We start from the raw sequence: 26,371 nt of genomic DNA, 5'->3' as shown, positions 1-26,371 counted from the left end.
ACAGGTATAGTAAAAAAAAACAAATAAATCATTTCAAAAGTATCCACCACTTTGAACAAATTGAACATGTAGCCTCACCACAAATTATAAGTCACTCTTCAGGGCTGCATTCTTTGTCTCTGGGCAAGACTTCCTTAGTAGTTTTTCTGCATTATCTCTAAGGAAAGGGAGTCTTTCCACCTAGAAATGCCACGGTAAAGGAAGATCTGATCTTTTGTTTAAATTTAAAATCTTTTCTTTAATAAATATCCCTTGCTAAAAATGAGTAGGAGAAACCCCTGCAGCTCCAAGGGTTGTGGTTGGCTCTGCAGCTAGGGCCAAGGCAGCTGAGTTTAGCTGGCACCTGCAGTCCTCACTGGGATGGAGCTGCCGAATCATCCTTACTGGCTGGTGGATTACAGCCTCCTGGTTAAAACTGGCTTTTTCAAAGAGAAGCAGTACCTCCCACTGCCACTCTTACAGCAGCTCAAGTGGCCAGCTTTCTAGGTTACTTTATTTAGCAGATGAAATCACAGGAAACATCCAAACACTGTGTGGTTGGAAGCCATGTGGTTTGCATCCTCCTGCTTGTTAACAGTGAGTGGTGTTGACAACATGGGCACACAGGTGTCCTGTGCGTTGGCAGTGCTTGTGTGTAATCAATCATCTCAGAACAACTGGGGACTGGAGGAAACTCAGAGAGAACCGGCTTTCTCAGAGTTCTTGAATCAGCAACCTAGCATCACTAATCCTTCCCCATGTTTCCTTGGCAACAAACATTATTTTCAGCCCAACATTACCCACAGTTCACTTTTGCCCTTTTCTCCTGCATCCCACAGCACAGCGATAGAGTACATTTGAGTTTCATCTGACAATAGGACCCAGACATTCCATTTCCCATTTGGCCCTGGCATCCTGTTTCCTGCTCTGCCTTGGTGCCAGTGCTTTGCTTTGAGGCTGGATTGTAAAGACCTGCCTAAAGGTGACCATATCAGCTTTTGTATTCTGGGTCTCTCCAGTGTCTAGGACTAATGATGAGAAAGCTCATTGGTGCCTTTTGTGGGCCATTGCTAGATTCTATATAGTTGATCTTCATTGCAGCTCGGGGTGGAAGGGAACACTACCTCGTTTTCACTGGAGGAAACTAAGACTTGGGTCAGGAACTTGTCCTTTGTATGGTAGCACACTAATCTATAGTGGGTATCGCTGTCAAATCTGGGCTTCCGATTTATTGATTTAAAAGTTGGTGCTCATCTTTCTATACCGCAGTGCATCTCAGAAAGAAAATTCTTAGTGTGTATGTGTAACTGACAGCAGCTGGGCCCTTGCTGGTAGAGCAGCAGTGAGAACAAATGAAGCAGACATGGGGAGAATGGCAGTGTATTCTATGTAACAGGCATCGTGAGTGTGGGCATGTCGTCTCATAGAAGGCATCCGTGAAGGCTCTTTTACAAAATGAGCCACCTAAATCCAAAGAAATTGAGCAACCTCACCTCACAGTCTAACCCATGTAGTAGCACCAGATTTCATCTCAGAATTCGTACACTTAGCTACCCTGTAACTAAGCTATGGAACATGGCAATCTGTTGAAATATATCTCTGGTATTAGGGATTAAACCAGGGTTGCTTTACCACTGAGCTACATACCCAGCCCTTTTTTGTTGTTGTTGTTGTTACTGAGGATTGAACTCAGGGGCACTCAATCACTGAGCCACATCCCCAGCCCTATTTTGTATTTTATTAAGAGAGAGGGTCTAGGGCTGGGGTTGTGGCTAAGTGGTAGAGCACTCGTCTAGCAAGTGCAGGGCTGTGGGTTCGATCCTCAGCACCACATAAAAATAAATAAAGATATTTTTTTTTTTTAAAAGAGAGGGCCTCACTGAGTTGCTTAACACCTCACTTTTGCTGAGGCTAGCTTTGAACTTGTGATCCTCCAGCCTCAGACTCCTAAGCCACTGAGATTACAGGCATGTGTCACTGCACTTGTTGTCCAGCCCTTTTTGTTTTCTATTTTGAGACAGGGTCTTGCTAAGTTACTGAGGCTCGTCTCAAACTTGCAATTCTCTTCCTTTAGCAGCATCCCAAGTCACTGGGATTACAGGTGTGCACCACTACACCCAGCTTACATGAATTTTTTTTTTTTTTAATAAAAGAGATCAGGTCAGTGCCATTTCTGTAGTATAGATGACCTAGGCGAATAAAATAGTTTGCTAAAATTTATACAGAACAGATGGCTATAGGAAGTATGGGAAATCCTAGTGGTCTTTAGATATTAAAGCAAGGAAGTATATGTTGTAACATTTGCAGTGAAACTTTTTTTTTTTTTTTTTTTTGGTACTGGGGATTTAACTCAGAGGTATTTAACCACTGAGCCACATCCCCGGCCCTTTTGGTATTTAGAGACAGGGTCTCACTGAGTTGCTTAGGGCCTCACTAAGTTCCTGAGGCTGGCTTTGAATTCAGGAACCTCCTGTCTCAGCCTCCCAAGCCTCTGGAATTACAGGCATGCACCATTGTACCCGGCGAAATTAACTCTTGATCCAAGCATCCTTGGTGATTTGTGTATTACAAACTTTTTCCTGGTGCAATACAACATTACATTTGTTCTTTGGCTTGAAGTAATTTCATGGGACCTCTGTTTGAAGTCATTCCTATAGCTGAAAACATTAACCAAAGAATAGGAGGTAACTTTTTACAGTTTAAACTGGTGATTAAAAGTTTGGATCCAGACTCTCTTGCTCTCCTTTCTATGAGCATTGGACCTCAGCAAATCACTTAGCCTTTCTGCCTCAGTTTCCGTCTGTGTAAAGTGGGGTGGTTGTGAGGATCCAGTGAGTCCATCCATGTGAAGCACTGAGAACAGAGCCTGGCACAGCAAGTGTGAGGAAAGCGACTGCTGTAAATCTGGGATTCAAGTAGCCTTCTTGCGTCTACTGTTTCTTTAAAGGTATTATAGGTTTTTGTGGATGCCCCCAAATGTGATAAGTCATCTATAAAGTTCTTCGGAAGCCACCACTTAAGTGAAGGTCCACTTTGCTTTGAACATACTAATCCAACTTAGCAGGCACTCTTGGGTGCAGCTGCCTTAGTGCCTTCAGTAAGGGTTCCCAGGACCGTGCGCATTGGGGAAGGCGAGGGGTAGAAGTGGGCAGCTAGCAGCCTTCAGCCCGCATCTTCAACTGTACAGATGCTGGGGAAGGGAGAGCTAAGGCACCTTTAAAAGACACAAGTGCAACATGAATCTTTTCATCTGAAGGAACACATCTCCAAAAAACATCCTGCATGAGCAGGGGTAGTGGCAGGCAGCGAGTGGCAGGAGTGTCACTGTGGCTCACTGACAAAGTAGGGGAGTGAGTTCTGCAAAACTGGAGAACTAGTGAGTGAAAATAGAGATGCTGACAAACCTATTCTAGCCAGGTCTAAATTAGAAATTGGCCAATGGAAAAAATGGTGATGGACCCCCTAATGAATTCCAGTGTGAATTCTTTAAATTCATGGGCCTAATGGACCAGCAATATGAAAGTGGCCCTGGGGATGAGCAGGCTATGGCCATGTGGAGTGGGGATGAGGGGCCGCGGGAGACTGCTTACTAGAAACATGGTGGCTGAGGTGTGGGACTGGGAATCCAGTGGGGACAGGAGGCCATACCCTTGATCCTCACCCTTACATCATCTTTTCCCTTTCCCTTGTCTCTCTGGACCCTCTACTGGCTCTGTGAATCTCGATTGCTCCCTACCTTTCTTCCCCCAACCCCTGGATTGGAGACCCTGATGTCAGAGGCTCCTGGCTATGTTGCTGTCAGGTACTGTGGCGGCTGCTGCTGGGTTGGTGTCTGGAGAAGGGCAAAGCCAGGGCTGTGCTTGACCTTGGTTTGAAGGTGATTGTCCTACAGATCCCCTTGGCATCATGCTTTTCTCTCACTTGTGTCTGTGCCTTTGCCTCTAAAATCTTAGTCTTAATTAGGCTGTGTTTACATTTGTGTCATACGTGTGGTCTGGCACTTGAAGACAGGATAAAGAGTTACACAAATATTTAGAAGCCAAGAATGCCAGTGAGGAAGGGCCCTGGAGGCCAGCCATGGTGATGCCTCATTTGGCTTTGTTCTTGTGTTGTGAAGCAGCAACCCTGCAGATGGGCAGGAAAGACAGGCAAGAGGACAGCAAATATTATATTTTCCTTCCTAAGATAGGAGAAAAAACCCAGAGGGCTTTTGGAAAATCTGGAAGGATAAGAAAAGCATCCTTTATTAATTGGATTGCACCTACTGTTGACCTTGAGGAGTGATGAGCGCCCTGTTCCTGCCAAGCCCAGCAGTTAGTTCCCAGCCAGATGGGCACACTGGACAGAAGCGCCCTGGGACAAGTGCCAAAGCCACTTGTCACTAAGCGTCTGAGCAGCCTTGGGGGATGCACCAACCCTTCCTTGAACTGCTTCCAGGCCCTGGAGAGGCCGAAGTGAGAAAATGTGTTATACACTGTGCAGTTCATCCAGACAGGGGGATGGTGAGTAAATAATCTCACGTTCATAAACAGCACCAGCGTTCCCACTCTGCTGGTACTTGCCCTAAGGGGTGGTGGCATTGTGCAGAGCAACCGTGGCCAGCATGGCCCAGCCTGGCCAGTTCCCTTTGTTTAGAGGGTGAGCTATGTAGATGATTTGTTCTCTTCAGTGTTGTTTTGGTTTGGACAAAGTCAAAAGCTGTGGGTTTTCTGAGTTGTGTTTTTCTGCCTTTGTCATTCTCTTGGCCAGTGGCGGTGAGAATCTGCTCAGTACTACTTCTAAGCTATCCATCCACATGTCTGCCAGTGCTTCATGCCCTGTGGTGACAGGCTTAGCGTCTCTTTTAGGATCAGGGAAGCTTAGATGCTGCTGATGAGCAGTCTACGAAGGGAGCGTCATGAAAGACACCTGTTGACCATGTGCACACTGCAGCTCTAGGCCTCTGTCAACTCTGTGCCACTTGGGCTGGGACTTGCTTTTGGAAAAGTTCATAAGGATATTTCTAACTTTGGAAGTCTTGAGATCACATGGCTCCCTGATAACATTCACCTTCTGCTCCTCAGTGCCCGGGATTCACTCTGCCTTCTCACTCATTCGTCGCTAACTACATACTGCAGTCTAACAGCCAGGTTGACGGATGGATGTCTGGCATTTACTATTAGTAGGCATAGAGGTGTTCAAACTCTTGCCAATATTCTTGGCATTTTTCCTAATAAGTTTCATGAGTTTTCTAGGTGTGGAGATGCTTTTTGGGGGAAAAAAGTGAAAACCTTTAAGGAAGAACCATACATTCTCTGGGATCAGCTTAATTGAGCTGAGAACAGGAAGAGTTTATGAAGGTTTCGAGTCACCTCCTTTTGGTGTCCTGGTATGCACTATGTACATATTCAGTTTCAGGGGCTTCACAGGACAGTGATTACCAGTCATAGCAGGTGGGAGTTTTGTTTGTCTGTTTTGGGTACCAGAAATTGAACTCAGGGACACTTAACCACTGAGCCATATCCCCAGCCCTGTTTTGTATTTTATTTAGAGACAGGTTCTCACTGAGTTGCTTAGCATCTGGCTTTTGTTGAGGCTGTCTTTGAACTCACTAGCCTCCTGCCTCAGCCTCCTGAGCCTCTTTACGGCTAAAGTTCCCACTTAGGTCATTTGCTCTCTGGAGTTTGAACTTCCTTGTCATCTAGTTTTCTTTTCAAATTGATATGCTCCAGCCTGAAGTTTTCTCAAACTCCTGCCTTTATAAAATGAATCTCTCCCCATGCATATCTGAAGCCCTAATAATATCCATTTTCTTTAGAGCAGGAGGTCTGCTCTGCCTAGGATTGCTACCTCTGTAGCATGTACCATGTCCATTCACTAATGAGGACAGTGGAGTCCTTGTCACTGGCTTTTTAATTTACACCCACATTAAACTTGATTTGCCCACACCCTTCTGGATTTATGTCCTGAACCCAAATATAACCCTGAATTTGACAGAAGCAACAGACAGAGCTGCTGAGGGGGGCCCACCTGGGCTTTGACAGCAGACAGGCCTGTTCTCAAACTCCTCTCTTTATTTCCAGCCACGGGGCCTTAAGCAAATAGTGCAACCTTTCTGTGCCTCTATTTCTTCATCAGTGAAATGAGGTGGCCAGGAGGATTCAGTGAGATGATATTTATCTGGTGCCCATTGCAGTGTGGCACAGAGAGCCATCATTAGCGCTGTAGGCAAATCAGTTCACCTGTGGCCTGTGGCCCAGGCCTCCCACTTTCTCGGTTCCTTTCAGTGGTCTGTGTTCTCCTCCTGTGTTTTCTCCTTTCCTTCTCTTGGCATACGTACAAATCTGGCTCACCTGTTTTAAAACATCCTTCCCTGGACCCTGGCCCAAGCCACAAATCAGATCAGGACACGTTACCAGTGAAAGTGTTTAATAGTTAAATTATTTAAATAGACTTTTTTCAATTTCCATGGGAAATCATAATCGTATCCATTTTTGCAAGAGCAGGAATAAAAAGAGTGCACACCCCTTAGAGGGAACAAAGAGCTAGCACTGCACGCTGTCACCAGTCACTGCTGGGATGGGGAGGGCCCCACGAGGCCGAGACCAACAGCGGGAACACGGGATGAACTCAGCACGCACACTTTACTCAGGCCGGAAGCACCACTGGCAGGCCATATGGAGGACAGGGGACTTGAGAATGACGCTGCGGGAGAGAGCAGCCCCACGCCAGGGGCTGGAGGAGTGATGCAGAACTCAAAGGTGGAGTGGCAGGGGCTTGGGACACACTCAGACTTGGCAGTTTGGGGTCCATATGCTTTGCTTCTCAGAGCTGCGCTCAAATTGGGGTGGGGGGGCGTAGGAGGGGAAGGTGCTGCGGTGGACATAAAGGACGGTCTCAATAGCCAGCAAATAGCTGCCATTCAGTCTCCTTCCAAGTGTCCAGGAAGAATTATTCTGCCCTGAGAAGCAATGAAAAGATCTGGGAACAGGTCCTAAGGATGCTGCTTAAATACAACTCTGTGCTAGTACATCATTTTTCAAATGCCTCCCTCAAAAGTTATAAAAAATAGTTTTTTTCCCCTTCATGTATTGAACTGCTCCCTTCCCACCCCTCAAATAAAAACTAGTCAAAATGACACTTCTGCTGCTTTTCTCTCAGACTTCAAGACTGGGCTCTACCCATTCCTCTGTCTGGTTTACAGGTAGAGGGCAAGGTCACACCCTTTCCCCAAACCTGAGACCTACACATTGCATTCCCAGGTCACAGGGATGGTGTCCAGGGAGAGCCACCTGCCCCTTGGCCAGCTAAGCAGACTGGCAGGCTAGACTTCCTCTCAGCCCTGGCCCATCCCTAAGCTCCCAGGAGTCCCTAGGTGCTGCCTCTGCAGGGGCGAACATCTGACATCCCCAGGAGCAGAAGAACAGGTGGGGGCCATGCTGCCCACACAGACTGAAGCTGTACCCCTTGCTTCCAACCGCCTGGAATGGGAAAGAAGTGGCTGTTTTCTTCTTATCATTTCCATCTGCTTTTACTCAGTGGAAGTGGGTTGTGTCTTTGCTTTTGTGTTAGAAAAGAGAGAGGGTCAAGTGTGTCTGCTTCTTCCTCCTTGATCTGAATGTAGGGTACCCCAAAAGAACACACACTGTCCCTGGGAAAACCAAAACTGCCGAGTCTGAGGTGAGGAAGGTCCCTGCAGGGCAGCCGCATGGCATGAACACACGCACATGTGCACCAGGACACACGCCGACGTAGGTACAGTACAAGTGAGCAGGAACGCCCCCTGTGCACAGCTGTTTTCTAATATAGAGAATTTACAAAATATAGAATTTGGTATATCTGTTAGATCTCCAAGGCTTTCAATAATACAAAATAAAAAATACAAAAAAGACAACTTGGGGTCCCCCCTCCCCCCCAGTGGCATCCTCGTCTGCTTGTGTCTCCTACACGCATACAACTAGCATAGTCTAAAGAAGGGCACAGAAAACTTGTTTTGTTTTATTTAATAAATATTTTCTTTTTCTCAGAGCCACCACTGCTTGCTTGGCGTCCTCTCGCCTCCCCATCGTAATGAGTCCTGTTTCCCTCACTGGGCACAGTCTGTGTGCGTGGACGCATGGGCAGAGGATGGCGGCGAAGGCCACGGCTCCTACAAACCCAGCTCTCCTGCCTCAGAGCACCGCCAGGAAGCAGGGGCTGCAGCCTCTGTCTGAAGTTTAAAGGCTCATGTGGAAAACAGATCCCCGGGGGACCCCGAGTACCCCCAGGGCAGCGTCCAGCCCGCCTACCCACCCACCTAGGCTGAGGCCCTCCGCGGGCCTGCCGCTGTGCGCCAGGCTGGGAAAGCTCCAGCAGCGCCCTCCACCCTTCAGCGGCAGCACCTGTCAGAGAACTCGAGGCCGAGCTCAAGTCCGGCGGAGTCTTCTGCAGAGGGAAACATCTTTGGTCAGCTTGGTGCTCGCAGGACGCTGGCACCCAGGGCCTGGGCCGGAGGCCACGCCCACCAGCCAGGGCAGAGGCTGCTTCCAAGTCAAAGTGGGAAATCTCACCAGCGCGACCACGTGGCTAGAGCGCAGGCTCCCCACCTGCCCACGCGGCACACAGAGAAGCCGCTTCCGTTCCTCTGGAGGCCAGGCTGCTGGCACCACTGCTGGCAGCTGCTAACTCAGCGGGGGCCCTCCATTGAGGAAGTAGGTCATCATCTCGCCTTTCCCCTTAACCTTGACCACACCGCGGCACTCCAGCTGGTATGTGTTGGCAGCCAGCACCTGGTACATGTCCGTAGTGACCTGAGGAGGCAAAGCAGGAGAGAGGACAGACCACTGATGACCTTAGCCATGAACTGCAGTGGGGACAGAGCCACCCCTGACTCCCACACTCTGCTGATGCTCCTGCTCTCCCACAGAGGGGATATTGGGGACTGGCAGGGACCTTTCCATGGAAGTAGCCCTTAGAATGAGAATGATGGCCACTGTGGTTCTCGGGACTCACTCTGCCAGATGCTGTGACAAGCACCCTCACACGTGCTATTCAGTGCTACTCAAAAGTGTGGCCTGTGGCCCCTAACAGCTTAGGTGCAGTCCAGAGAGTCAGAGGCAGAGAGTAATACTTTGGAACCTTCAGAGCAATGGTGACATTGTTGCACCCAACAGCCAGGTGTGTGACCAGCGTCTTTCATAGAAGTAGCACTCCATGACAGAGTAGAAAGGTTTTTAAAAACTGGTTTTCACTACAGATGTTTGAGAACAACTGCTCATCTCATTTCGTCTTTATATGAAGCAATACTATTATCATCCCCAGCACCAGCAAATCTGTCACTTGCCTGAGATTATACAGTTAATAAATGGCAGAGACTGGACTGGGTTCCAGGCTTTGTACATATCTCTGTGTCAGCTTTGGTGACAAAGAGAACTCACTGGGGCTTCACCAATGACACTGTGCTGGGCTAGGTGAGGAGGGAAGCAGAGTGACAGGAACAGGAAGTGGCAGGATGGCCAAGTGCCTCACAGGATGATGGAGGTGCCTTTTCTGCTCCCACCAGCCACCACACAGTTACCCAGCCTGACTGCAAGAGGCTGGGGCAGGGGTATTGCTTGGGGATGAGAGCACAGTTCGGACCATTTTTTCAGATTGAAGCAAATCATGGAAATCCTGAGGGGAGAAAAAGGAAAGCAGCTGAAGACCCGCAGGCCTGGGGATCACAAGTGCCAGCTCGCAAAGGACAGAAAGGAAAAAGTTCCTGGGCCTCTGGCCAGGCCACCGGCTGCTGCAACTGATGATGGCGCCATCCTAGGGCCCAGCAGCCTTCCCTGGTTCTCCTGAACCAAACCTAAGAGCGAGCTGCACGGGCAAGACTCTACTCCCTGCAGGTGTCTTGGTGTACTCTCCGTGTGACTGGCTGGGAAGGTCCTGGGCTCCCCATGAACACTCAGCTTGTCGTCACAGCCACTGCCCTGCTTCTGCCTACCCGATTCCTTCTGTGCCCAGCAGAGGGCTCTGCACAACCCGAAGATCTGTCCAAGGTGCTGAGGGCCCAAAACACAATTGTGTTCTCCAAGTTTCCATGATGACAGCACCAACTGCCCCATCACCCTTGGATTTGGATCAGAAATTCTGACTGGGAACTGTGGACAGCCTTCCCTGAAGAACTTTTAGCATCAGACAGAGGCCTCCTCATGGGTAACCTGGACAGTGGATGCTCTCATACTCACCTGGATGCGGTCAGGCACACCAGTGCTGTCCATGCGGCTGGCCACGTTCACTGTATTTCCCCAGATGTCATACTGAGGCTTGCGAGCTCCAATCACCCCAGCCACCACAGGGCCGATGTTGAGCCCTGCAGGGGACATCAGCCACATTCGTCAGGTTAAGACTGACGCTTGCTTTGCTAGTCCTCGCTGGCGTCCCTCTCTCTCTCTGCACATTGAAGGTTCTCCTTTGCCTCCTGGCCTGATGCCAGCTTCCCCCTGCAGTCTCCCACTTCTCTGCTCTATCAGTGCATGTTAATCCAAGACCCCAGGAACCCAGGTATACATCAGGGCTCCTGTGTCCTCACCACCAGGTGATGCTCAGTTTCTACAAGTCCACTGCAGGAGTGCCCTCTTCAGGGTCTCCAGTGACCTCTTGCATAATCCAACTGCTTTTTTTAAAAAAAAAAAAATCTTTATTTTATTTATTTATTTTTATGTGGTGTTGAGGATCGAACCCAGAGCCTTGCAGGTGCTAGGTGAGTGCTCTACCGCTGAGCCACAACCCCAGCTCCTCCAACTGCCTTTTCTTAATCTTCCCTTTCTGGGTAGCTTTGAGGTGTTCACCATTGACTCAAACTCAACAGACAGAATGTGCCCCTTCCCTCTTTCTCACTCCTATTTCTGTTTCCTTCTGTTCTCATTCTTAAGACCTGGCTCCTAACCCTGCCTGGGTCTCCTCTCTCTCCATGTCCTATCATGGCCACATGAAGCTTTCTGCCTTGCCTTCTGTTACCAGGTTCAACTGTCCACCTCATTGGTCACACAGAGCTCTGGAAGGCTTCTATTCCCAAAGGCCACGCCTTCCAACTAAGGTGCCCCTGAGTTGGTATGAATGGATCTACTCCTCAAGGCTCCTTAGCTATCGCTTGGTTGATGCTATCACTTGATCTCCAGCTTACAAAAATACACACCGGGAGAAAAATACAAAACTGTAGGTGGATAAGATGCAGTGAGAGGCAAATGAGAACAGCAACATTACATGAAACCAAGAATAACATTAATACAAAAACAAACACAGGCCACATGTTAGTTAAAGAAGATCCCCAGCTGGCTCTGTCTGGCCTTTCTAGCAGCCAAAGAAAAATGGAAACCTGGCCAAGTCACAAAGCCCTGTGCCCACAAGACACAATAAGCAGCTCCCTCAGGAACAGCACAATTCCTGACACTCAGGCCAGAACAAAGGTCTCCTGAGGACACTCATGATCATAATATTGGTTTTCGGTAAACTAACATTTCAGTTTAATGTGCCAATTTTTAGAATTGAAATGCCAGTATTTTCTTTGGTGAATTACTTTTACTTTTTTAAAAATTTGAACTCTGAATCATTTATGGTGTGAGACATTCCCAGGGAGTTGATAATGCACGAAAACTCTGAATAGAACTGAGGTCTGCTCTTTCAGAAAGCATTTCCTGCCTCCACATATCTCAAGAGGAGGAAGAGGACAACACTTGACAAAGTTTCTATTGCAAAAATAACTTGCACTCTGTCAGACTGTACATCCTTGGTAAGATATACTCCCAGAGCTGGCTGTGGGGTGTACACCTGTAATCCCTCCTATCCCGGAGCCTGAGGCAGAAGAATGGCAAATTCAAGGGCAACTTGGGCAACCTGGTGAGACCTGTCTCAAAATAAAAGATAAAATGGGCTGGGGATGTAGTTCAGTGGTAGGGTGCTTGCCTAGCTTGTGCAAAGCCCTGGGTTCAATCCCCAGTACAACAAAAATAAAATAAAAATATGTTCTAAGGACAAACAAACTGCAGAAATGCCTTGAGCTTTATGGAACAACCCATCCAGAACTGTAATTTGGAGATCATTTTGTGGATGGAGCTGGGCGGGGCTGGGTAGGTATGTGAGATGCACCTGGGTTTTCACTGTACTGTTCTTTCAATTCTGAAAGTTGAAAGTTGTCAAAAGGTTGAGGTAATAAAAACAAAATTAAACATTTTTAAAAATCCTGTTTTTGGTTCAAAGATTTTCTGAACAAATATGTAGAATATAGTCCTATTTTGAAACTGATCCAGGGCTTCTCTTCTCTGAACTCCTGACCATCCTCAGCAGAGTCCCTACTACTGCCTCTGTACACCATCCAGGTGTCTCTGAGGCTCTCTCAGCCATCAGCCAAGGACAAGTGCAGGTAAGACACAGGACTGATCATTACACACCCTCACCACGACCCCAGTTGAGTGGAGTTGAAAAGTTTTGACACCTTGACCTAGAAAAGATTGCCTCACTGCCTGAAACTCGACAATAACCTACTGAGGGGGCTGGGGTTGTGGCTCAGTGGTAGAGCGCTCGCCTAGCACGTGCGAGGCCCTGGGTTCAATCCTCAGCACCACATAAAAATAAATAAATAAAATAAAGGTATTGTGTCCAATAACCTACTGACCCAGTTTTTTTTTTTAAATTTTTTTAAGACTTCTGTTTTTTAAAATGTTGAAATAGAGGTTCATTGTCAATATTACATGATTTTTTTTTTCATATGTTTCTGTCATTTGTTTTTCGGTGCTGGGGTATTGAACCCAGAGGAACTTTACCACTGAGCCATATCCCCAACTCTTTTTATTTTTTATTTTGAGACAGGGCCTAAGTTGCTGAGGCTGATCTCAAACTTTCAGTCCTCCTACCTTAGCCTCCCGAGTCACTGGGATTACAGGCATGCACCACTGCCTATAAACTTCACTTTATTCATTTTATTTTGCTAACAATTTTGGAGAAAATATGTTCAGTATTTTCATAAATTTGCAAATGTAATAACCTATATCTTATGTTCATACATTTTTATTTAAAATGTATCAAGTATTTGATTTTACTAGTTTTCATTTTTACTCAATGAATTTGGAATACTTTTTAATAAAACTATTGTTGATTACATCAGTTTTTCTGGAAATAAATGGCCCTGCCATCTGCCCAAAGCTACTACCAGGCCCTGGAGCCCCCAGAACAGAGCATTCCCCAAAAGCCTTTGGGAAGGCACAACCTGGGTCCTATCATGCCTTCCCAATGCTTGGGTAAAGTGGGAACTCAGAAAGTAGGTGTCCTGCCTCATCACATGCAGGCCAACATGTGAGCACTGCCAGGCTGAGTGATCAGCTCCCCACCCCTGGCCACTCCCATTAGCAGAGAGACACACTAGCATGCAGCCTCTGCTGCCTATCACCTTCTACCACTGGATTGTAATAAACGTGGGATTTGAGGAGAGGGTCCCTGCAAGCCCTCCTTGCTCACCAATCTTCATCTGGAAGTTGTTGAAGGAGTGCTCATTGATGTACTTCATTTGGTCCATCAGCTTCATGGCGAAGTCGGCCAGGGCTTTGATGTGCGTCTTGCCCACCTTGTCGTAGGTGGAGTCGTTGAGGCCGGAGGCGGCCATGTAGGTGCTGCCGATGGTCTTGATCTTTTCTAGCTGCCTGAAACGGTCCTCGCTGATAATCTGCACAGAAGGAAACCAACCTTGGGTCAAGTCCAGGGCACTGAGCTCTATAGGGCGGGGCAGAGGAGGACCATGGGAGTATAGCAGCTTGGCCCCTCAGGGTCCCCTCTTTGGTAAGGGAAAAGGCTCGATGTGATGCCTCCCTGTCCTCCAGAACAGGCCTCCTCTGTTCTCATCTGCTGTCCAGTGACTGTGACCTACTCACCCAACCCCACACCAAGAGCTCCTGAGGACAAGGGCACTGGTCGCCACTGGGTCTCATGCCCCCAATGGGCTAGACAGCTGGAGCCCCTTCATAGGTCCTCAGCCCCCACTTAGGGAACCCTCCTCATCTCTGACTAGCAAGACATCCTTTTCCCATGTCCTTCTGCTGGAGGCCTCCCCAGAGCCCTTCATCTAGCCCGCTGCCCCAGGGCTCTTGTGGGCTTCTTCCAACACTGCCAGGACCCAGCTCTTCCTGTGCCCTGTGTCCAGCCCGGGCATCCCTGCTGCACTGTGCCTCCCTGCTGCACTGTGCCTCCCAGACTCCTGACAGGATCGAGGCTGCCTCAGCTGCCCACGGTGGATGCTCACCAAGCTCTAGGAATGAGAAATGAAGAAGCAATGTCTGGCTGCCACCTCCCTGCCCTGGGCCTTGCGTCTTTGCCCTGCCTTCTTCCTTCACCCAGTGGCTCCTCCTTCCTCTGATTCTCTCAAAGCTCTGGCTGTCCTGGGCACTGGGACCCTGAAGGTTCCAGTTCATATAGCCTGGGCCGAAACCCCAGCCCTGGCCCTTAGAGGCCTTGACCTTAGGCGAGACACACAAGGTCTGTGGGCCTCTGTTTTCTTATTTGGAACCTATGACAAGGTGCCTGAGACAGAACAGCCCTGGGACACCTTCAGGCTCTTGCCATCAGGGCTCCTGTCACACCGCTCACACCCACATGGAGGAGAGAGCCCTGGGGACTCAGAGGACTCCCAGAAGCACCTCGTCAAAGTCGGCAATGATCTCGTTGAGCAGCCGCAGGCACTCCACGCCCTCGTTGTTGGCCTCCAGCTCCACGTAGAACTCCGAGAAGTTGGCGATGGAGGCGAACATGACAGCCACACACTCGCAGGACTGGTAGTAGAGCTCGTCATTGCGGCGCTCCCTGGCCAGGAAGTGGGCGGCAACGTCCTTGGGCAGGATGTTGTGCAGCAGCCGCCGGTTGTAGGCCTGCAGCTCCTCCATCTCCTCCTTCTCCTCTGTGGCCTGGGGACAGAGGACTCGGTCAGGGGGTGGGGGAGGGACTACAGCCCTACTTAGAATGAGACAGAATTCGCACCAACACCAACACCAGGCGCTGGCCGTTTCTGTGGTCTCTCTGCTTCCAAGTGTTCTGTAAAGAGCATTATGTTGGCCACCAGAAGAGACGGTCTACTTCTTGGAAAGTGATGCACTTCAGGGAGTTGGTCCCAGAGGAGGGAAGCTCAGAGCAGATGCAGGTCCCAGAGGACGAGCTGAAAGTCTCCTGTCTGCCCAAGCCTGGCACTAGACTCCAGGGGAAAGGGAGAGTCCAAAAACCGCACCCCAGATAGGCTGCTGACTCCCTGAGGCCTCTTTACCCTTCATTTTTCCTCTTAAAATCAAAGAATGCACTCAGAAAAGCATCTTGCAAGGGCGACTTCAACCCACTGGTCACAGGGGGAAATGGTCCAGAGTCCTGCCCATCTCATTCCTATGAGAACAGCCTCCAATGCCAGATGCACCCAGGAGGGACAGTTGCCACCAGGTGTCAGCCAGGGCAGGAAGGAGACATCCCCTTTAACTTTGGTTTCCCCCCAGTTTTGGTGGTGGATCCGTACAGTTGGAGTTTGTGGTCACTCACCCTCCAGGTAAAGGGACAGTGCAGAGTCCTTGGGTCAAGAGGCCAGTAGCAGCCACAAGGAACTGAAGCCGAGAAGCAGTTATACACCGAGGTGTGGCCAGGACCCTCTGACCAGAGTGGTCACGGGATGTGGGATTACAGGGTGGAATCACCTGGCTTCCTCACCCTTGATCGCAGACATTCATCCCCCACCAACTGGGAAGGTCATTAGCAGATGTCTTTTTACACAGCAGCAACTAGATTTCCCACAGGCCAGGGCTGCTTTGCTCTGGTATTCCCTGTGCAGCAGCTGCCCGTGGGCTAGGAGTTGGCACACCATCCCACATCTATAGACCTGGGTCTAGCGGGGAGAGCCTAAGAACAGAAGACCTGAGACCAAGGCTCGCTACCAAGGTATGAAGATGTCCTGGTTATACTGTCCACAGCCTGGTGGACTCCTGGAGACACTGGCAATGCAGCTTCAAAAATTAGGGTCATGCTTGAGGAAGCTCCTGGACCCTAAAGGGCCCCAGGCTCCACCCACTACCTTCAGATGCCAGGTGAGTGCAGCTGTTGGGTGCCATCTTCCTGTCCAGCATTCCAGCCAAGTGACTTATGTTCCTGTGAGGTGGGGCTCTCAGCCCAGGCTCTTCTTCAAGAACAAAGGCCACCTGTTCCCACTCTGCAGCAGGTTGCCTGAGAGGGTGGGAGTCCCTTTACCTCTCCTTGTGGGCTAATCATATAGGACCCCAGGCAGTCGTCCATCAGCTTCTGCGAATGCACAGGGCACTCACTGTCCTGCCTCAACCTACTCAGACCCTGTCCCTGGGGCCCTGAGCACTCCAGTTCCTTCTATCCACCCACGGGCAGCAGAGACAGGACATGGGGCAGCAGAGACAGGACATGGGCCTCCCTTAGAGACCATCTGCCCAAAGCATCAGCATAGAGTGGAGGCTGTAGAGCAGGGTTGCCCAGGAAAGAGGCCAATCCCCCAGGTGGGCCAGGCACTCCTGCCTCGTCTGGGGAACTCCACAGCCTCTTGATAGTCCTAGGAGACCCATACTGGAGGAGCAGGTAAGGGTGGGGAACCAAGACAACCATTAGGCCACGAGGGGGCGCTGTGTGCGAGGGCATGTTCCTGGGCAGCCCCTCCTCTATCAGCACACACCACAGGTGGAACAGTAAAGGGGCTGCTGGGCGAGCCTGGGGAGCATATGGTGACAATTACCCCTCTTCCTAAGGCCTGCTGTCAAGTTTCTGTTTACTGCTGTATGTTGTCCTCCAAGTTGCAAAATGCCCAGGAAAAGAATGGGAGCTGGAGGGACCTGCCAGTTGGGGAGCTTCTGTGGACAGGGCTGACACAGGCTTGCGACAGGCTGAGTCAGTGGCTTCCCTCCTGGCACAGGGTCATCAGGGCCTGAGAAAGCAAAGTGACAGAGGGAGGGTCCCCAGTGTGCAAAGAGGCAAAAGGGCCAAGAAGAGAGGGGGAGGATCAGCAAGAGGCTGTGGGGTTGGGAGGTCAGGGCCACTGAGTGAATAGATCACTTTAGGAGAGTGATTTGGGTGGGTTTCTCTCTGGCATAGGGCAAGCTACAAAGAAGCCTGAGGCACAGGACTAGAATGGAAGAGCTGATGTGAGTAATGGTTTTTATAAATCTATGCACATAGGCAGATGCTGGTGTGGTACGTATGCGTGCAACCTGCATTTCTGCGTATTTACATCAACTTCATGTGTTTCCCAGCTTTGGCCCTGGAGATGAACCTGTTATAGTTTGGATCTGGAATCCCCACCAAAGGATCATGTGCTGAAGGCTTGGTCCCCAGCTGGTGGTGCTTCTGGAAGATGGTGGAAAGTTTGGGAGGCAGGGCCTAATGGAAGGAAGCCTTCACAGTGGTGTCTTGTTACTGGGCCCTTCTCCTCTTTCTCTGCTTCCTGGTTGCCATGAGGTGAACTTGCTCTACCACATGTTCCCAGCCATGAGGTTCTGCCTCGCCACAGGCCCAAAGCGATGGGGCCAAGAACTATGGACTAAAATCTCTGCAACCATGAGCCAAAATAAATCTTTCCTCCTTTAAGTTGATTTTCTGAGAGATTTTGTCACAGCCACAGAAAACTGACACAGATTCAGAATTAGTAAGCCCACCAAGCACTCAGTTCTTGGTTTCTAAATACCTCTCCAGTAAGAGCAAGGGCTCTTTGAAGAAATCACTGATTCCTGGGCTGGAACAGGAAAAATGTTAGGTAAGCTTGAGACATCTCATTGTGCCAAAAGTCAGGAGATGCCCAAAGAGTGCTAGTGGCAGTTCAAATGACAAGGAAGTCAGCTTGATGAAATGCACAATAGCCAAACCTAGGGCGATATGAGCATTAGAATAATCCGAGTGGCAGATTATAACCCACAGGTGTCTGTGAGTCTGCACTGACATAAAAAAAATGAATGAATGGGCTAGTGAATGGGGGGATCTCCCTAAGGACAGAGGAAGGAGGCCACAGCATCACCGGCGGCACCTCCACGGTGAGGCTGAGAGAGGCCGGAGTCATCAATGGATGCAAAGGCTGCTGGATGGAGCTTTGCTGAGGATCACAAGATTGTTGTAATATCCAGAGTATTTTTCCACAAAATGACAAGAAAACATGAAGGAGAGAAAGGGAGCTTGGAAGAAGGAAGGAAGGAAGGAAGGAAGGAAGGAAGGAAGGAAGGAAGGAAGGAAGAAAGGAAGGAAGGAAGGAAGGAAAGGGGGCTTGGCAGTGGAGAAATGTGGCTGGCAGCAACTAGAGCTGCGGTCAGGGTCAGCACCATCAGTGGTGGGACAGGTCAGCATGGGGAGCCCCCAGTGATGCCCCAGATGCGCCCAGCACCACTGCCCTGGGTCTCCTTCAGGAAGGTGTGTGTCTGAAGGACACAGAGTACAAGATCTCTAAGATGGCAAGGACTGAGAAACAAGGAGAGAAGGAAGAGACCACTAAATGCAGAGGGCCCCTGGAGAGGATTCTATGCCAGAGTCGGGCCAGCTGAACTGGGCCTGTTTCCACTGCTGACTTCTTGAAGGGGAGGCTGTGGGGTAAAGGATGGAGGCAGTAACCTCATTCTTGGAAGGAAGGATCCAAGGGTGATGAATGCATCATGTCAGGAAGAAAAATAAAAATATATACATACATACAGGGGGCGGATGGGGCAATAAAACAAAAACAGTGAAGAGACTATTGAAGTTCTTTATACTGTTCTAAAACTTCTGCAGGTTTAATTTTATTTTTTTAACTTACCAATAAAAAGATGGAGATGAGCTCGGGGCCTGAGGATGAAGGATGGGAGGAAAGGTACGGAAGGGAAAGTCAGAGGTTTCTGGGGCCAGGCTAACACAAGCGCCCCTGGGGCTTTGGCGCGGGGCCTCGGGGCACGGGGAAGGTGCAGGCCTCAGACCTAGGGGATGGAAGGGAGTGTTGTTCCAGTCCTCCTGCACAGCCCTTTCAGCTGCTCCAGTCTGGTGGGTCAGAACTGGGCTGAATGCTGGCAGGCCCTGGGCAGGCAGCACCTGGCCTCCTAGTTGCCAGGCCTCCATGCGCTGGCAGGGCTGAGACAGCAGCTATGGTTGGGCACAAGGGAGAACCAGGTGTGGGTGCAGCCTGGTTGACCCCCATACTCAGGAGTTGGACAGAGACAGTCCAGGGTGTGGCTAAAGGGACTGAGGACCCAGCAGGGCCAGGGGGCAGGCTCACTCTTCCCAAGGTCTCTGTTAAAAACTGTGAGGCACAGGAGCAACTATCTTGGGTGGGATTTCGTGTGTGTGTGGGGGGGGGTATACAGAGAAGAAGAGCATTGGCTTAGGCCCCACTGAGAAACAAGGAGAGAAGGAAGAGTGCTGGGGGCCCCCCACCCACCCACCCATGGACTTTCCCAAAGAGGAGGGGTGTGGGAGAAAGGAGAGGCCTGAGAAGGCAGACACACAGGGCTGCTCTTGGAGGTTGTTCTCAGCCCAGGGCTTCAGGAGGGACATTCCACATGGGACAATTGTGGCGATATTCATGGATGCCCCAGCGTCAGGGTACCTCACCACATACCTTGGAGCTAAAAGCTACACTGCATGCAACATACCCAACAGAAGAGACAACCACATGCCCCATCAACACTTGATACCCAATCAAAAGCCTCCTGCCCCCAGACAGACTTCAACCTCCATGAAGGTGAGTGGTGTGGGTGGAGGAGTTCTAAGCAAGCCCTGGGTGAGCTGATGTGGTCTGGAGATGGGTCAGACCTTGCCAGGGGTTTGATTCAAAGGGCCCACAAAGAAGCTGGCATTGTTTTGTGAGAGCCCTTGAGTGCCCTCTCTTGGAGTCTCTGGGGTGGCTCATCAGGGAACCGAGGGCATTAAGACTGTGGCTACCAAGAGCACCACCTCCACCTGGCCCATTAGCATCCCATCCTGCAGGTGGACACTATCCTCAGGGTGCAGGGACATAGCTGGAGAGTCAAGCACTGATTGCATTTCTGCTTTCAGTGCACTCAACACAGATCAGAGCCATGGCCCTGGTCACCCCACCAGCTGGGTTTCCTATTGTTTCCTTTGGTTCTTCCTCCTCTGGAGGAGTCTTCATGCCCAGCTGTGGTCATATCAAGCCTGCACAGAAGCCTGTGGTGGCAGCCCCCACAACAGCCCAGGATCCTGCCAGCTCTCACTCTCCTCACCGCCCATGCCTGGACACCTCCCATGCCTGGACACCTTGTTGCTCCTACTACAAGCTAACTGGCCCACCCCCAGTGTCCCTGCTGCAGACATGCACAGGAACTGCTCTGGCAGTGTGTGCTGACTCCAAGCGCATCTCCTGGGCTCAGAGTCCCTGTACTATTGGGGTGGGTTCATCTGGAATATGCTCCAGGGCTTTGCCTCTCAACCCTGGAAAGCAGGCAGCAGATCCTGGGATGTGGGGTAGTGGTCATTTGGGATGAGACCCGAGAGGACACCTTGTCAGTGTAGGATGAAGGTCCAGGCCAGCCCAGTGAGTGCCGTGAGGTCCAGCTGCTCCCCACCCAGCTGTAGCCCCAGGGCCATTCACCTGCAGTTTCCAGAGGAAGTCAAGGCGGGCAGTGGACTCCACCTGCTGGGCGTGCAGGTACAGGGCCAGCACGAAGACTGAAATAATGATGGGCGTCACCACCTTCAGGGCCACCTTGGTCGCGTGCTCAGGGCTGCAGGAGTGAGGTAAACAGGCCTGAGGCTACCTGGTACTCAGGCAGGCTCCGAAGACCCCCCAGACCTTTTTCTTCCTCCCAGGTCAGCTGCCACCCAAACTCTGCCTGAGTGAAACTCCTCTGGGAAGCCTTCCTGCAGCTCAGGCAGCTGTGGCCCCTCTCCTGGTCCCTTATGCCCCATCACTCAGGTGCCCCCTGGTCACCTCAGGAGATGAACTCAGCCCTTCCACAAGGCAGAGGACAAGGCAGGACAGTGTGCATAGGAACAAGGGAGCCAGGCAGCACCTGCTGACCGTGTCTCTGGGGTACCTTAGGCAGACTCTTAAGTTTCCTCATCTGTAATGTGGGAAAAGAATATCCACACTGCAGGGCTGTGGGAGGACTGAAGATTCTGTATAGGAGGTGCTCAGTGCAGCACCCGACACACTGGGAATCGGCAAACTGGAGGCTACTGTTTCTAATTATATTTCTGTTAACATTGACAAATATACCAAACAAAAGCTGCCATTCCAAACACTGCTCCTTGCACCAGTGCAGAGCCAGAGGCCGAATACTGCCCAGAGCCTCCCTCCAGCAGCCCGGAGCCTTGGCTCTGTATAGAGGGAAGCAGGCCCAGTTCCTGCTCCTGGGGGAGAGCCTGAGGCTAGATGCTTTAAAATGAGGCCTGAGGCCCTGATAACCCTGGCCACTGAGGCTATTGGTCACCAGAATGGTAAGTAAAGAAGGGTGTCTATCCCACCTGGGCTGCTTGCTCCCCGCAGGGGCCTCCCTGCTCACTCCAGCCTCCTCCACCACCCCCCTTGTTGCCAAGGCCCCTCCCACCTGGGTCTCAGTTGCCTTCTCTGCTGCTCTGTGCCAAGGGCACGGAGGGCCTGTCAAGTGGGGCGTTAACTCACCACTGGGAGGTCCCGTTGTTGCTCAAGTCTCTGCGAAGGGAAGTAGGGGGAGACAGTTCAGATCTTTTTTTTTTTTGGTGTAAGGCAGTCCTCCCATGGCCCACCCTGTTGCCTTCCCCCATGCCGTGCTCTTCTGCCCAGTGCCAATCTCTGTCCCCCAGTCCTGCTCTGCTGCTCCTTTGTCTCCTACCCCAGCACCCAGGTGCATTCCAGCTGGGAGGCTTATGCAAAGGCCAGCCCCAACCAGTATCTGGTCACTGTGATCACAAATCGCTGGCTCTTACCCTATCTATCCTCCCCCACCCTGCCTATCCACCTGGACACACCTGTCCGCCTGTCTGCCCCAGCCCTGGGCTGACATCCGGAGGGAGCTGGGGGGTGGAATCCTATACCTGTACTGTCCCGTGTGGCAGCTGCTGGCCACTGTGTCTATGGAGCCTTGAAATGGGACTAGCACAAGTTAAACTGTACTGTGAGTGAAAATATACACCAGGTTGAATAGTGTGGAAAGAAAGGTAGAGTATTTCTCTAATACTTTTTAATTGATGATATGTTAAAATGACCATATTTTGAGTTTATTGGCTAAATAAAGTGCTCTTAAATTGTATCTTTTGCTTTTTTTCATACAGCTACTAGAAAATTTTAAATTACATTTGTGGTTTGCTTTATTTGTCTATTGAATAGAGCTGCCCTAGAGCCAAACTAGGGTCTCCCAACAGAGCAATGATCTCCAGTCTCTGCTGTCAACCTCAGCAGTGGGAGAGGAGAGGCTGGGAGTGGAAGAGCAGGAAACAAAGCAGCCAAAAGAGCCAGCTCTAGTCCTGACCCTAGGGTAGAAAGGATCTGCGCTCCCTCCCTCCCCAGGGCTTGCAGCCTGCCTGGTTCCTGAAGGCATAGCATCTTGCTATCATCTGCCCATAGCCCCACACAACCACAGGGAAGTTCTTGCTTGAATCTGACTTAGATTCTTCACTACAATTTCTTTTTCTCAGGGGTCTCCTTTCACAAGAAGGGGCACTTCGGTGGGGTTCTTGGTCCTATCCTAATTGTGCCTCCACTGCCTGGCTCAGTGCCTGCAGCCGGTAGGGCTTCAATACACATTTCTGAATGAACAAATGGGTGAGCAGATGGATGGATGTCTGGCTGGACCCCTTCCTCTTAGAGAAAGTGCAGTGTGCTGTGTTTCCTCAAGAGACACAGGCTCGCCCCATTTTTTCACACTACTTGGTGTGTTCAGAGGTGGTTATGGGAAGAAAAGCATAGTACACACCAGGCACTTTGTAGATATTTTGCTACTATGAGTATCATTCCCATTTTACCGGGGGAAAAAAAAATGTATTTCAGTAAAATAACCCAATGTGTATCTGCTGCTGAGGTCCAAACTCGGTTCCACCCAAAGCCAGAGGCCTTTCCCTTCATGGAATCGTCTCCCTTGGAGAGCTGACATCTGTCACCGGATGACCAGGCGGACTGTGGGCCAGACAGCCTGACACAGCAGTGCTCAGGAGCTAGATACTCTCCTCGCAGTGTCCCTGCGGTGCCAGACCCCAGCCTTCTGCACTTCCTGCCTCCCTGAGGGGGCCCGGACACGGTGGGCGGTGAATGAGGTGCCACATACATGGCGTTGGCGGTGACCAGCAGGTCGGCATTGTCAAAGAGTGTGACACCGGGCACCTCGACGATGAGCACATAGATGAGCTCGATGGACAGCATGAGCGCCAGCTTGCCGATGCAGCTGATCTGCAGGAACACGGAGCAGGCCAGCAGGCTGAGCAGCACGCTGTAGGTGAAGTACTGCGAGAGAGGGCGGGCATCATCAGCTCGCGGCCCCGCCCCGGCCCCGGCCCCGGCCCCGCCCCGGCCCCGCCCCGCCCAGCCTGAGCAACGTTTGGGAAGGCTTCTGCCCACCTGCCCAGGGCCCAGTAAAGTGTTAGCGTCTGGCTCCAGGCTCAGGCTCGCCTGGGCTCATCCCTGATCCACCACGGACTGGCTGTGTACCTTGGACCATGTAATCAACCCCTCTAAGCCTCAGTTTCCCCAACTAGGGCTCCCTGTGCCTGCTGAGAGGAAGCCTCTTGGGGCTATGTCTGGGACCTTCCATAACTGTGAGGAGCACAGGTTCCCTGCAGCTCTGAAATCCACAGCAGGAAAAAGGGCAGTGTCTCCCAACCTGGAGGGCAACACCTGAACTGCCTGATTTGCCGGCCCAACCCAACCTAACTGATGCGGTGCCAATCACCATCGGCATCCAGCTTCCTGTGACAGTTCGCACACTTGGCCGCTGAAGTATGGCTGTTTCACCATCAGGGTTTACCCCAGGCTCCTGGTCACATGAGGCAGCCTTTTTAAATCTGAGAAATTTTGTGGTCTAAAATATATTGGCCCTAATGACTTGGGATGAGGCATGGCGCCCTGTACTATTTATCCTGCTGAAGTCCCTCCTTGTCTTTGAGCTGATTTCCTTCTTAAACAACCGAGGGGCAAACCAGCTGATCTCAGCAGCCCCCTCCTCCTGTGGTCCCAGGATGTTTCTCCTAGCCATGTCAGCATCTACTATCCTGTTCTTTCTTTTAAATTTAGCACTATTATTTCTGAGTCAGGCTTCCAGACTCTTCCTATTTCCACACTGCCTCTGCCTTGGGCTGGGGGCCAAATGGGGGTGGCTGGCAGTGGGGGTAGCCCAGGCTGGGCCCTCTGCCTCCCCAGGCTTTCAGGAGCTAAATGAGGCACTGCTGAGGGTCCCTTGGTAATAAGCTGGGACAGGGTAGCCGCAAGTCACCGCCAAGAACTGGGCAGAGGAAAGAGTAGGAGAACAAGTCCCGATAATTAGGCCCAGCATTTCAGCTTCGGGGGAGGAAAAAGGGACCCTCTCCAGCCAGCCTGGACTCCCATTCAGAAGCCAGGTCCTGGGCACCAGGAGGCCAAGGCTTAATGCAGCCCCACCACCAACCCGAAGGGCCTGTGAGGAGTGGCTGACTGACCCAGGAACACTGGTGAGGTGTGGGCCACAGGCCTGAAACAGAGCAGGCTAGAGACGGCTGAAGGCTGGGACTGACCATCTCCAATGAGGAGGAGCTGGGACACCAATGCGTCCCCCACCCCATTCCCAGCTTCTCTGACCACCTAGTGGCAAACAGGCCAATGCAGCCTCTGCTCCTCAGGAAGCACAAACACTGTTTCCCTGGGCTCTCAGCCAGGGGAAACGGAGAGGAGGGAACGGAGCCCAGGAGGGGGGGCCTGGCTGACTGCCCAGTGTGGCCACAGAGGGGAGGGAGAGCTGGTCTCGGGTCCAGGACAGGAAGAAGAGCCTGTCTGGTTGGCCATCAGCTGAGCCCTGCTCCTCACTGGGCTTTCCTTGACTCAACAGTCCAACAAGGAGATGGCCCAGCTCCTTTTCAGGGCTGGGAAGGAGGCCAGCACTGTGACAGCCCCTGTGCCCCTCTGCTGCAGTTCTGGGCCCTTTGGGAATTGGATGAAAGCAGGAAAGCAAGATCTCTGTCACTGCCTTACAGGTTTCCTGTGAGTGCCCTGCAGGGAGCTGGGAGGTGGCCACGGCCACTGCATAGAACAAACGCTTCCAGACAGGCAGGAAGCCTGGCCCTGCTGCTTGGGGCAAAGTGCTTGCAGAGAAGCGCAGCAACGCGGTCAGAGCCCTGCATGCGTCCTGGTGCTCAGCACATGCCATCCTCTCAGTAAGATTCCTGGTGTTACTTTTTAAATCCAGATGCCTGTAAGTACAAAATTTCTCTTGGGAGTGGTGAAAGTGTTCTCAAGGAGGATGGCTACACCCATATTTGTGAATACACTGAAAACCGCTGTTGCACACTCTGAACGAGTGGTTTATGATAGTGGCTTGGGATTGGGTTCTCTTTGCTCCTCTCAAAGTTCACTTACCCTCCAGCTAGGGGATCAGGTAGACTCTCTTGAGGAAGGGTCAGTTCTGCCCCACAGGCAGAGGCTCCAGAAAATTTTATTCTCAGGAGCATGAACTCTAGCATCAGACAACTTGTATGAGAGCTTTGACTCTACTGCCTACTCACTGTGTAGTCTTGGGCAAGTAACTTAACCTCCCTGTGCATCGGGTTCTTCATCTCAACAAAAGAGCTAATATAGTATCTAAGTCATAGGGCTGTGAGAATTTACTGAGTGGATGTATGTAAAGCACCTAACACAGCACCTGGCCCATGGTAAGCATGCTATGAACAAAAGCTACCTTAGTTTGGCTGCAGCTATAGTGAGGAGGCTGCACTTGTTCAACCAGTATTGGGCACATGGTGTTGATGACACTGAGGGAAGGCAGTCTCCAGAATAGCAGTGAGCTGGTGGGCCCTGACCTTCCCTCAGACTGTCCAGAGCTTCCCCAGGAGCAGAGTGGGGTAGGGCAGGAGCAGCTGTATCTGCTCCCGGCCCAGCCACGTAGGCCCAGTACCCAACCCTGCAGGCCCAGTACCTCGGGAAAGTTGCAGTTGGGCCAGTGGCTGCCGCAGAAGCCATGCTCATCGCCCAGGCTGTAGTTGAAGGCTGACTCCAGCACATGGCACGCGTTGACCTGGCTCACACTGATGTTGTGCTCCTCCGCCAGGCAGCCCACCAGGTCCTTGGAGTTACACATGAACTGGGCAGGGCACAGGGCAGTGAGGAGCGGTCAGCCCCCAGGGCCAAGGGCACCCTCCACCCTCTGTCTCAGTCACAGCCTCCCTCGGACTGGGGACATAGCAGGAGCCATCCTCTCAGAAGCCGCGGGAGGACCTGGCAGGTCTGTCCAGCTCCTGGAGTAGGAGGACATGGCCAGTATGCCTTCCTGAGGTGGGGCTCTAAGTC

The 26,371-nt window shown here is 51.2% G+C and overlaps 2 protein-coding genes across 2 annotated transcripts in view; one reads left to right on the top strand and one right to left on the bottom strand.

The window, feature by feature from the left end:
• Positions 1-8,871, top strand: part of Sec22a (SEC22 homolog A, vesicle trafficking protein) — a 73,697-nt gene extending 64,826 nt beyond the window's left edge. Inside the window, exon 8 of the mRNA XM_076868531.2 lies at positions 7,986-8,871. Within this exon, the coding sequence (XP_076724646.1) occupies positions 7,986-8,171 (186 nt within the window). The 3' untranslated portion in view covers positions 8,172-8,871. The remainder of the gene's footprint in view (positions 1-7,985) is intronic.
• Adcy5 (adenylate cyclase 5) overlaps positions 6,371-26,371 on the bottom strand; it is a 145,754-nt gene continuing 125,753 nt past the window's right edge. The window contains exons 14-21 of the mRNA XM_076868527.2: positions 26,001-26,165; positions 23,169-23,344; positions 21,551-21,580; positions 20,519-20,651; positions 14,607-14,870; positions 13,435-13,639; positions 10,170-10,294; positions 6,371-8,747 (exon numbers count right to left, since the gene is read on the bottom strand). Coding sequence (XP_076724642.2) covers positions 8,619-8,747; positions 10,170-10,294; positions 13,435-13,639; positions 14,607-14,870; positions 20,519-20,651; positions 21,551-21,580; positions 23,169-23,344; positions 26,001-26,165 — 1,227 coding nt within the window. The 3' untranslated portion in view covers positions 6,371-8,618. The remainder of the gene's footprint in view (positions 8,748-10,169; positions 10,295-13,434; positions 13,640-14,606; positions 14,871-20,518; positions 20,652-21,550; positions 21,581-23,168; positions 23,345-26,000; positions 26,166-26,371) is intronic.

Source organism: Callospermophilus lateralis, chromosome 10, assembly GCF_048772815.1.
Source record: "Callospermophilus lateralis isolate mCalLat2 chromosome 10, mCalLat2.hap1, whole genome shotgun sequence".
NCBI classification, from domain to species: Eukaryota; Metazoa; Chordata; class Mammalia; order Rodentia; family Sciuridae; genus Callospermophilus; species Callospermophilus lateralis.
The sequence above is the reverse complement of the archived record's forward strand: the minus strand, read 5'-3'. Positions and strand labels throughout refer to the sequence as shown.